The 12,115-nt window shown below is 41.1% G+C and overlaps 1 protein-coding gene across 1 annotated transcript in view; it reads right to left on the reverse strand.

Annotated features, from left to right (window-relative positions):
* Positions 1 to 12,115, reverse strand: part of NECAB1 (N-terminal EF-hand calcium binding protein 1) — a 67,262-nt gene that overhangs the window by 50,458 nt on the left and 4,689 nt on the right. Inside the window, exons 2-3 of the mRNA XM_075743750.1 lie at positions 11,861 to 11,885; positions 1,955 to 2,063 (exon numbers count right to left, since the gene is read on the reverse strand). Of these exons, the coding sequence (XP_075599865.1) occupies positions 1,955 to 2,063; positions 11,861 to 11,885 (134 nt within the window). The remainder of the gene's footprint in view (positions 1 to 1,954; positions 2,064 to 11,860; positions 11,886 to 12,115) is intronic.

Genomic DNA, 12,115 nt, shown 5'->3' on the forward strand with positions numbered 1-12,115 from the left:
GGACTGTGATAGCATCTTAATACTTGTTGCTCCGCTGTATGCAGCTGAGAAAAAGCAATACTGATTTACTGTGTACTCGCTCCTTGTAAACAGAATCACAACCCACGCCATGATTGCTACATGATGTCTTCATAACATCTTAGCAAAAGCAATAAATGACCTCTCTCCTCAGGACCTTCTCTGCCCCAGGAATAGTCCAATTTAAAACCCACTAGTTTAGTAACACCCTCCTAATTAACAGTAAATGGGACACCTGCTGTGAATAACTGCTGATGGCCAGAAAGCAAATAAAAAGGAAATTCATTCTCTTCTTCAGCTATAGAATCACAGCACGGCTGAGGTTGGAAGGGACCTCTGGAGGTCATCTGGTCCAACCCCACCCTGCTCAAGCAGGGCCAGCTACAGCCAGTTGCATAGGATCATGTCCAGATGGCTTTTCAATATTTCCAAGGATGGAGACTCCACGATCTCTCTGGGCTAGTGCTTGGTCACTGTCACAGTAAAAAAGTGATTCCTGATGGTCAGAGGAAACCTCCTGTGTTTCACTTTGTGCCCATTGTCTCTGGTCCTGTCACTGGGCAACACCGAAAAAAGCCTGGCTCTGTCCTCTTTGCACCCTCCCTTGAGGTATTTATATACATTGATGAGGCTGAGCTCCCCTGAGCCTTCTCTTCTCCAGGCTGAACAGTCCTGGTTCTCTCAACCTTTTCTCATAGGAGAGATGCCGCAGTCCCATAATCATCTTTGTGGCCCATTGTTGGACTCTGTCCAGTATGTCTGTGTCTCTTTTGTACTGAGGACCCCAGAACTGGACACTACTCCAGGTGTGGCCTCACCAGTGCTAAGTACCAGTGAAGGATCACTTACCTTGGCCTGCTAGCAATACTTTGTGTAATGCAGCCCAGAATGCCATTTGCCTTCTTTGTGGCAAGGGCGCTTTGCTGGCTTGTGTTCTACTTGGTGTCAGCCAGGACCCCCAGGTCTTTCTCTGCCAAACTGCTTTCCAGCTGGATGGCCCTCAGGATATATCGGTACATGGGGTTGTTCTTCCCCAGATGCAGGACTTTGCACTTGTTGAAATTCATGAAGTTCCTGTCAGCTCATTTGCCCAGGTCACTCTAGATGGCAGCATGACCTTCTGGCATATCAGACACTCCTCCCAGTTTTGTGTCATCAGTAAACTTGTTGAGGGTACCTGTGCCACATCATCCAGATCATTAATGAAGATGTTAAGCAGGAATGGACCCAGTATTGACCCCTGGGGTACAACACTAGTTACTGGCTTCCACCTGGACTTTGTGCCACTGATCACTACCCTCTGGGCCTGGCCATTCACCCAGTTTTCAATCTACCTTAGTCACTGATAAGGTGATAAGGAAAAGTTAGCTTAAGAGAGCATGCAATGGCACAAGTTTGGCTCTGTTGAAAGCAATAAGTAAGATTCTTCAAACCCTCAACCTGTGGCCTTGTTAAGCCAAACTGTAATGGAGATGTCCAAACAGTGTAAGTGACAACACTAACACAATTACCATGCCAGCACCAGACCAGATGGCTTTTTCTGCTCTTTACTATGATTGCTTCATTCATTTTTTCCCTGCTCAACATCTGCTCCAAGTATTCATCTCAGATAGTGAATCAGAGGAGTCAAGAATTGCAGAACTCATATTTAAGCCTCAAGGAAGCCACAGACCCTTTTCCTTACTATCATGGGTGGGGAAGACAGAAGGCATCCAGTTTCCACCCTGTGTTCTCAGTACCCGAATCATATTTATTGGAACATGCGAGTATTTCTACAAGGTTTAGAAACACTTCACTTGTACAGTTTAGAGCCATTTGACACAGCTTAGCTTCCTTGAAGCAGTTAAGACTTGTTTTCTAAAATCTACCTGATTTTTTTTTTTTCTCTTCACAGGTACAGACAGTAACAGTCTAATTGTAAGAAAGGGACACTTACTCAGTATTGTGTGTATCGATCGTGTGAAAAAGTTCATGCAGTTCTTCTCCACTCAGAACTCCATCAGCAAAGTAAGCTTTGAATTCATCAAAGGACAGTTTTCCGTCGTCTGAAACAATGAAGAAATGGAAAGTGCCTAAGTTTCATTTATGGTTTTGCTTGTTTACTTTATGCAGAAGAGGAAGTTATTAAAAAGCCTAGCTCTTCAGATTAAGTGTAGAAAATTTACGTATTTGATAAAGACACATAAACCCTATGATCTTAACTGCATCAGCTGTTGTCTCAGAGTTCTCAGTTTGCCTGATAACTCTGTTACTCTTCCTCCTTCTCATCTTTCAAGCAAAGATAATTGGTTTTGGTAAGTCTACTGACAAACACATCAGTACAATCCTGTCTTTGCCCTGATCCCATTCGCTGTGGCTTCTCCCTGTTGTGCCCCACGCTTCCCCTACTTCCTCCATGCCAGTGTCTTCACCTCTGCAAGGAAGATCAGTGACCTCCTAAATCTGAGGGGGACAGAGAAAAACCAGGGAAATGCAAAAGCAAATGTTTGTTGAAGGAAAATACTAGTTCAATGAAATTTCTCCTATCTAGACCTATCTATTTATTTCCCTTTCCTTTTCCTCCTCTTTCCTCTGCCCTCTTGCTCCCACATGGGAGACTGAGACTCAAGTGCGCAATTCAATAGCAGCAGGGATCTGACCCTGGCTCTCCTCTCTAGCTAAGGACACTAATCAATACACTACACTGATTTGCAGCATTTTGATTCTCTCTTTCTTCATAAAATACATCTGTCTCAAAAAGCTCTAGGCTTGCTGTAGAATTATCAAAATAAAAGAAAGTTCTACTTTCATGCAATAGGAAGCCAGCTTAGTGTCCTCTTCCGCTGGAAAGAATTTCAGCTCATCTTTTTGGTCAGTATAGAAAATAAATTTCTATTTGTCAGCATGTAATTCGTCTGGAGATTACACAAAAATTTAGGAATGAGGAAACTGTTTTGGACATATATCAGAGGTCAGTCAAAATCCTCAGATGGATTTTCAGATGGCGTTTGGATTGGCCATGTAATATACAGTGAAGCCCAACTATGAAGAAGTTGACTTTATCTTCTAAGCTTCTGCTGCTCTCATTTGTTTGGGACAAAACCAGTCATCACCACATGGGTCCTGATCATCATCAATAACGTGTTCATGCAGTTAGGAAGTGTCTACAGGACTAATGGAACTCAGAGGGAGGGGTAGTACCATATGATAACATTTAGAAGAACAGTAATGGGTTATACATTAATTCAAGAGGAGTAAGTCCTTATTACAATCTCTACTACATTATTTAGTGGAGTCTCTTTCATCTGGTTCTTAATTTAGCATTAATTATAGCAAGCCCTTGACTACATGAGGCAAAATCCTTGTGCTGAAATGTGTTAAGCAGAGATTAATTCATCTGGTATTTTCAGGACGTTGCCACTTCAGAGTGAAGCTTTACCCTCCTTTTGTCAGAACAAACTCTGCACAACCATCAATGCTTTCTAAAGGGTATTCCAATAAATACTACAGCATTTCATTGAAGAAAGGATCATATTTGTATCTCGTTTCATTTACACGTCTGAAAATCCCAGAGAAGGTGCTATACTGCAGACTTTCCATGCTTACTTTTTTTTTTCGTAAGTGACGTCAGAAACGTATTGCAATTTAGACAGCCTGTCCTACCCACAGGCCCACATTGGCCGTGGCTGCACTGACAGAAAAGGCAGACTTAGGCTATTGTCTGTTTTGAAAGTAGGACTTCGAGATGCAAGCAGCATTATACTCTGTTAACTCTGGCCTGTAATCATATCGCAAAGGCTATTTAAACAACAGTGAGGCACTGGCACAGGTTGCCCAGAGAAGCTATGGATGCCCCATCCCTGGAAGTGTTTAAGGCCAGGTTGGATGGGGCTTTGGGCAACCTGGTCTAGTGGAGGGTGTCCCTGCCCATGGTAGGGGGGTTGGAACTAGATGATCTTTGAGGTCCCTTCCAACCCAAACCATTCTATGATATGACAGTCAGAACAACTAATTTGTTCCTGTGTATATGATTCAAGGCTGAGAAGGCGGCATCAATTAAAAGAAGAAATCTAAGATAATTCTGTTTGCTGAAATGAACTAGAGCCTGGATGGGGCTTTGAATGACATTGCATAGAAGGTGATGCAAGAAACCAACCAATGCTTGTCAGTAGGATGTTAAAAAAGTGAAAGAAGTTTGTAAATGAAAAGCTGACCCCACAGAAGTCCACAAGATTTCATGAGGGACTCCTCAAAAACAGCTGACATTTGCTTCTGTCCTGAAGAACAAGCGCCCTCTTTTCTTGCTGTACAGGTATGACTCCAGAAGTGCATGGGTTTGATGAGGTAAATCCATAACTCCATTAAAACGGTTATGGCAATTTGTTCCTCATTGACTAGTGTGTCTGAGTGAGTTTGAAATGCAAGATTGATAATCAGCAAATAAAATCCAAAGAAAAAAGATCCACCTTTTGCTTTAACTTAGAAGTTGGAATGGTTAAACAGTAGTTAAGTAATAATTTATCTAAACTGACCCTTTGCATGAAGCATAGAGGATATTTTCAGAGCCTAGCACTTTGTAACACTGCTTTGGGTAGCACTAAATTTAAGTTCACATGACTCTTTCTCTTCCTTTGGTAACATACTGAGTCATTCATAAGGCACTAAACAACTGTAGAGGATAAGACTAAGATGTCCTAAGCAGCAGACAAATCTACAACATATTGTGGCCTAATTTTGCAGTGGTTAAGAAACTATTGTAAAGGCAGTATCTGAATCCTGTAACTACATGCTGTACTACAGCATGCAGATTTGAAGAGTAGAGCTAAGGAGTTTTCTCATTCTTTTACTTGCTCATATTTCATAGTTTCTTTGACTTGAATATATGGCTTCAAATATGTAATCTTCAAGAGGTTTCAAAATTGGACAAATTGAATGTCTGCTCCAACGAAAACATTTTGAAATGTTTAATATGAAAAGACAGATTGTAACTGGAGATAATCATCATTATGATCAAAATAAAATGTCAAGATCTACAAGAGCTAAAAACCAAGACAGCACAATACTATGTTGAAGGTAGGCAATTTTCTTTGACAGAACTGCCATGATTACCTAATTGAGAATCTAAATACATCTTCCATTTGGTACTGGTTACAGAGAAGGAATATCAAATACTGAGTGTGTTGAAATGAGCTTCTTTTCACGGCTATGCTTCCTTTGGCTCATACAGATACAATCAATTGTTTAATCAAACCACCTCTGCAGCTTTGAACTTTGCTGGGAAGTGTGATTTGTATGCAAGTTATACAAATACTCAAGAAACTAGTGATTTTTGGCAACTTTTCTGAGATAACATATTATGAGTTTACTCACAGAACAGTCTGGGTATGACACAAAACCTGAAACATCTGTCCATTTATATCTGTTCTTTGGGATCATTGGCTTTACATCAATCCAGAAAATCAATGATCTGCCAACAGCCAGATTGGGCATTTTATCTATTTTCTTTAAATTTTATCATCCAAGAGCAGACATTGCCTTTTGCTTTATTGCTATTTATTCTCAATAACATTTTGAATGTTATTGACATTGACTGACACATTGCTGAGCTTGTTGCTAGCAAAACCCAAAGAGATTTGAACCTGTTTGGTTACTTACAGGCTTCATACAAGTTAGGTTTACTGAAAAAAGCTCTGGTTCTCCTGGGAATTTCTCTGATTTTGTATAAGGGCAACTGCTTTGCTAGTGCAGCTGGGGACTCAGCCACCGGTGGCCCAGGCTGCCCCGCGCTTCCTCAGTGCTCAGATGAAGCTCAGACGCAACCCCTAACAAGCGCTCCTTGTGCTGTTTAATTGAAGACACATTCGCCTAGCCAGGTTTTTTTTGAAGTGTCAAGAATGGCTTTTATTTTAAAGGGTGCATTACGTATCCTCAGCACGGCCTCCCTGAGGCACACCTCACTGCCCTCGGAGTGCCCAGATAAATACTGGTTTACTGTCTGGTTTAAATGCTTCAGGGCAGCTGAGCAGAAACCTTTATTATAGATGTTTCAACCCCTGTCACTGCCAAAGCGACAGGGGATGGATGATTCATGAAAGGCAAACTTCTCTGAAGCCATGCAACCCTCAGACAAATCAACCTTCAGCAGCATTTGCCTTGGCAACGTTATCTCAAAGAAGCTGTTTTGCAAGCCTTGCTTGCTTTTGTGTATCTTCTTTGACGTCTTTCAAAAGCAGGGTTTCTTCAAAAACAGGCACAGTTGCCCGTCCTCCTTGGAGCCAAAATACTCCTGACTGCCAGACAAAAATATAAACAATAAAATGAAATATATTTGCACAGTGTTTTAGAGGAGCCTTCCTTCAGGTTAGAATTGCATTCTTACATTTATTTCAGTAAAATTCACCTTGACAAGATGTTTTTATGTGTAAAATAGACCCAAGGGATATCCTCCAGCCAGTCTGCTCCAGAAACACTAGTAATCTCCAGGACACATTTAGGATTGCTTATGACTTCAATAAACAGCATATCTGATGAAGGAAAGCGACACACACTCTCTTTTTGAGTTGAAAGATTACTTTAGTGAGTTAAAAGATATCAAGTAAATAATGAACAAAGGCATGTATATGTTAGGAGTCTATGTGCCCGAAGACAATGGCAAATGGTGAGTCTGCAGGCAGTGAAGGAAGTTACGGTGATGTAGAGGAGCAGGATGTCTCGCAGAGATGTCAGAAAATGCTGAAGCACAACACAATAGCTTCCATTCCCACCTATTTTGGGCTTGTTCACATGTTCACATGATTTTAGGCTGAAATCCCCTGATTGTTGCAATCAACAACAATTTTGCTACTGCGTGTATTATCATGCTATTTTATACAGGTTTAGAATTCTACATTTAAAAATGTAATGTCCCTGCTCTGTATCATGGACATCAAGAAGTGCTGTATGAAGACATATGACAGAATGAGAAGATTAGTCTCATCTGACTGTATTTTTCATTTTACAGATTCTAGATCAATGACATTACAAAAGATGTATTTTTAGGGGGGAAAAGAGCTTTCATTGAGTGATTGTTTGAAATGTCAGAGAAAAAAATGAAACCCGACATAAATGCGCTAGTTCCGGCATTAATGACATTTTGTTGTTGGTCTGTGTTGGGTGTTTGACATTCAGATTTGGCCATCTCTGGAGCTTTAGTCTTCTTTTGTTTACTCAGTTTTTTTAATTTTCCCTCATTTGGTTGCAGTCATTCTTGACTGCCTGCAGTGTACTGTTTACTGTGTTCCTTATGGTTAAGGCTTTTTTGGTTTTTTTTCTTTTTTAAAGTCTCTGCTTCTGTAGCAGATATTACCTATGATGTTTTCAAATATCGTCCTCTTAGGAGCTTTAAGGATGTTTAAGATATAGCTTATACTCAGTGCTTTTTCAGAACAGCTGACTTGTATTTGCAAATCAATGACAGCATCTATATACAAACCATCTTTTCTAAACCTGTCATATTAGAGCTGCCCTTTTTAGGGCTCCTGCTTGGAGCTGGTCTGAGAGTTTGGGGGCAGGAACTGTAAGTTTGGAACAAGGCCATAATCAAATACCAGTCTGAAAACTGTGGAGGAGACATCTGAGAGGTCCTTCTGGAGGACGTGGCTGGGGGTCATTCCCTCCTCCCTGCAGGTTTGACTGGATGGCTGTTCTCACGCTGAAAAGCGCTAAGAGCAGTGTTAAATGCCAGGGCATGCCATGTTCCCAAAGCAGGGGAGGAGGCTCATGCCTTCAAGGGTGGCTGTTGTGCTGGTGCATACACTCAGCAGCCCACAGCCAGGCAAGCTCACAGCCAAGCCACTGGGGTCAGAGTAATTTGTTTCCACCATCATAAGAGATTAGATCTGCAGCAGCCAGGCTCCCCTCAAGAAAAAGCTGGAGATGATAAAGTAAAAGACTCAGCTAAAAGGGAAGAGCAGCCGCCTTCTTCCCCAGGAGGACGGGAGGAGAAATGACCCCCCACCTTGGTGCGGGCAAAGACAGGGTACTGCTCTCCAGTTATTTTGTGGTAATCCTGTACTCTGGTCCGTGTTGAACCATCAGTGGTGAAGCACCTTCTCTCAGCTGAAGGAAGACTATTAGTCTCGCAAAATTGAGACCTGCGTTCTCAGTAGATTATTACCTTTTTTCTTTATTTTGACAGTCACATCGTTTGTAATTGGATTTCTGTAACATAGACTATATTTGAATTTCCATTCCTGTGCTATCAGGAGGAAATTATAGCATGAGGTTATACTAAACGGGCACATGTCAAAGCTGCATGATCGGGAGAGGCCCCTGGGTGACCTTTGCCGACAACTGATATCGTTTCACTTGATCGCAAATCACTGCAAGGCTAATGGTGTGCCCCACGACCCTCTTAGCATATCAGAAGATACAAGAAATGCCTCATGCACAGAAGCACCTATAGGTGCTGCAGTCACACACGTGTGCGGCAACCACTATTGCCTGTGAAATGAGAGAGGTAAAAAATTTTCTTAATTAGGAAAGACTGCATTTGGCAGTTCTAGCTTCCTGTATTTCTTTACTCATTCTATTGCAGGATAGGGACAAGATTTTACCTTTTGAGAAGAATTTAATGGGTTTGATTTTGTTTTAAATAGCAAAAGGAATGAAATAAATGAAGAACTTTCCTTTTAGCTGAAAGTTTTCCAAATTAGATCTGTATGAAATCCACATGCTTTCCTTTGAATGCATGGAGTTTTGTAAAGTAAACCTGACCAAAATTTCATTTTGACATACAAACCTGAAACTTCTCCTTTCCAAAAAGGTCAATATGTGCAACATCTCACCTTTATGAAATTGCTTTTTTTTCCCCTCAGGGTTTTCTGTTGCTTTTATCAATATTATGAACCATATATTTCTTAGAAATGCGATATTCCTTCCCTATGCCTTGTTCTCCCTCTAAGAAAATCACATGCCCTTTTCGGTTACGGGAGGAGTGTGGATGTGCTCCATATAGAGCGGAGCTGCTCAGCCATGAAGTAAGAACTATAGATAGAGTTTATGAAGCTGATCCTCCTGTGGAAGCTGCTCACAGCTGGTATTTCCAGAAGCGAGAGGGTAACAGCGAGAGGGTAATATATGTACCTGGGCTGGAAAAGAAAGAAGCCTTCACCCCAAAAGAAACATTTGTACAGCTTCTTTCAAATAGGGGAATGACTGTTTGATAAAGGAGTTTCTCACTTAAACCCAACTGAATAAATCATTGTTGTATTTTTGAGTAACAGCAATTCAGCAGGATTTCTTTGCTCTTTTGATCTCTTATTTTATATTGTCTTTGCAAGAATAGTTGTCTGTCTGTGTTGTGGAAGGCTAACCTGAATTCCCACAGTCCCTAGATTCATAGTAGGAACACTATCGCCTATAACACTCCTATTTATCAGTTTGAACCACTTTTTTGGATGTTTTTTTCTTGCCGTCAAGCAAGTATCTAGTAAGGTTTTGATGATAAATATTTTTCAAGTCTTTTAATCTCACAGAGGGAATGAATACGGCAGCTCTGAGACAATCCTGTTAGAAGTGTATGGGAGAACTTAACAGGACGGTGTCATGGACAGTAACATAGTATTTGTTACTGTAAGCCAATACTTGGTTTCCTGTAGCACAGAAGGGTGACACTGAAAGTGTATCCTAGTCATTAACAAAAGCCAATAATCTGTGTTGACAACAGTGTAAACATGTTAGGTAAGTGTTCACATATCCAATAACCTTTCTGAGAAGGTACTGAACTTCCCAGCCTTAAAACAAATCTTCTCCCTATTAATGTGGCACGAGCCTGTGCAGTGCTGAATTAGCAAAGCGGAAGTCCCAGGGGCAACAGATGGTTGAGCAAACACAATTAAGCACATAAGAGCTGAAACCATTTCAAGTTCATCGAATTAAATTAATAGAACTAAAGTGACTGAACTTAACTACTTTAGTCCCAATAATATGTTGTAAAGCATCCATACGTAGGTACGAATGCCAGTGACCAAAGGCTCTGAGGCTGATGTGGTTTCATATTGTCCTGGAACAAGCAAGTTTGTCACTGATCATGTAGGCTGTTTCCCCTGTTTTAATAGCAACATATAAATAAGCTGTGGGGTACCCCAGCAAGAAGTGCTGTGGATCCACCAGGGCTGGGACAGAACAAGAGTTCAAGGTCCAGGGCAGGCACATGAAGCTGTAGTGACTCTTTTTGACTCCAGGGGGATGATGACCGCTGGTCTGCACTGTGTGCTCTAACTCTCATCAGTCTTCGGGGTAGACATGTAAACAGCTATTCCAAACACCACGAGGAGGTCTGCGGGGGATGCCAGCAGATCTTGGCTGTGGGTGGCATGCAGCTAAGCTGGAAAGGCACTGCTGAAGGGTAAGATGCTTCTCCTCCCCATCCCAGCCCTTGCCTTGGGTTTCAACTTGCACCATCACTGCCCTTGCAAGCCACTGGCAAGCTGATTGAGTGAGATAACAAAAACACTACCAAAAACCTCTCACAGTGATGGATTTTGAGGGTCCTGAGCTCTCTGAAGGAGCCTGCCATGGTCTTGTGGGAAGTGCCAGTTGTTGCACATGAGCTGGGGCAGGAATAACAACCAAAGGTGGATTGTGAGGGTGGGATTGCCCTCTCAGCAACAGGAAATGGTTATTCAAGAGGCTCAGTTATACCATCAAACCATATGGTAGCCCCTTACTGTCCAATAGTTCTTCCTTGAATGTAATTCTCTCTGATTTCCTCAATGGTATCCATTTGCCTTCAGATACCTGAGAGTACACTTTATCGAACCTGCACAATACCTCTTTTCTGATGATTGACTGGGAACTACTTGTCAGGTTTAAACTTGTCTGAGCTGTGGTGCTTCTGCAAGAAGTCACATCTCCCTTCTTCCCGTACTTTGGTATTGCAGTGCTAAATAATTGCAAGCTTGTATTTCCTTCTCATCCCATAAGCTCTAACTCTGGTTATCTAAACATAAATACTATTATGGTAACTGCAGAGCTACAGAAACTCTTTATAGCCTCAAACATACTGAGTCTCACATTCTGTGTGACGCAGGGACACGGTAGTGGCTTCATTTCTTTTCTGGGGTATGTGGCACAAAAAGGACAATGTAACTTGTCCAAAATTGTGCAGAAATTCTGAGATGGGAAATGGAGTTAAAGTCAAGTTCAAGTCCGTGACTATGTGCACCAGGAAAAAATCTAGTGGTTACACTTGCAGTCCTTACAGCAAGGACCTTCACGTGCTGCAGCCAAAATGGGAGCATTTGTGAAACCTTACAGTACTATGCTCCAACTTACTGAATTTAAATAAGGGAAAAAATATACATGGAAGGAAAATCAGTCAGTAGCACGAGGACAAAACTTTTGGTTAAGAACATAATAAAAAACTCATTACTTTTGTATTATAAATATGTGAGTTGAATTCAAGGCTCTATTCTGCCTACTGACATGCCAAACAAATACATAACTGCAAAATGTAGGAAACAAGTCTGATTGCTGAATATAGCCTATGGTGTTTTTAAAAAGTAATAAGATGTAGCTACTAACAAGTATTTCAGATGTTCTTGTGAACATAATGTCACTAAGAAAACACCCACATGGCACCCAAAGTGCAAATCAAACACACATGCCAAATTGTGAAAGCACAAGATGTGCCCTTAAAGAACCCACAGGGAAGATCAGTGCACAACAAAATATATTGCATTGAACCTGTAGAAAACATAAAATGACATGAGGGATGGCTGGTTTTCCTGTTAAGATATTTAAAGCAAGACATAAAATGGTGAATTCATGATGGATTTTTTTTTTTCCAAAGGGAGGGGGGAAGATATGTGACAGCTCTTACCATTCTTGTCTGCTCTTCTTAATATCTAAACAAAAAGAGAGAGAGAACAGAATTACTTTTTTTTTTTTTAAATGTGGGTTAATAGCACACAATGCTGTATTTAGTGGCCATTTATAGTTTGAGCTCTGCATCATATTTTCACAAGGCTGCATAAAATAGAAAGGTCTCCATCCTTCCCTCAGAGTATTGCTTTCTTTAACTCCTCCTGTGCTGTGTGTACTGAAAACCAAGTCCATAATATGAATCAGCTTTATT

Source organism: Balearica regulorum, chromosome 2, assembly GCF_011004875.1.
Source record: "Balearica regulorum gibbericeps isolate bBalReg1 chromosome 2, bBalReg1.pri, whole genome shotgun sequence".
In the NCBI taxonomy this organism is placed as follows: domain Eukaryota; kingdom Metazoa; phylum Chordata; class Aves; order Gruiformes; family Gruidae; genus Balearica; species Balearica regulorum.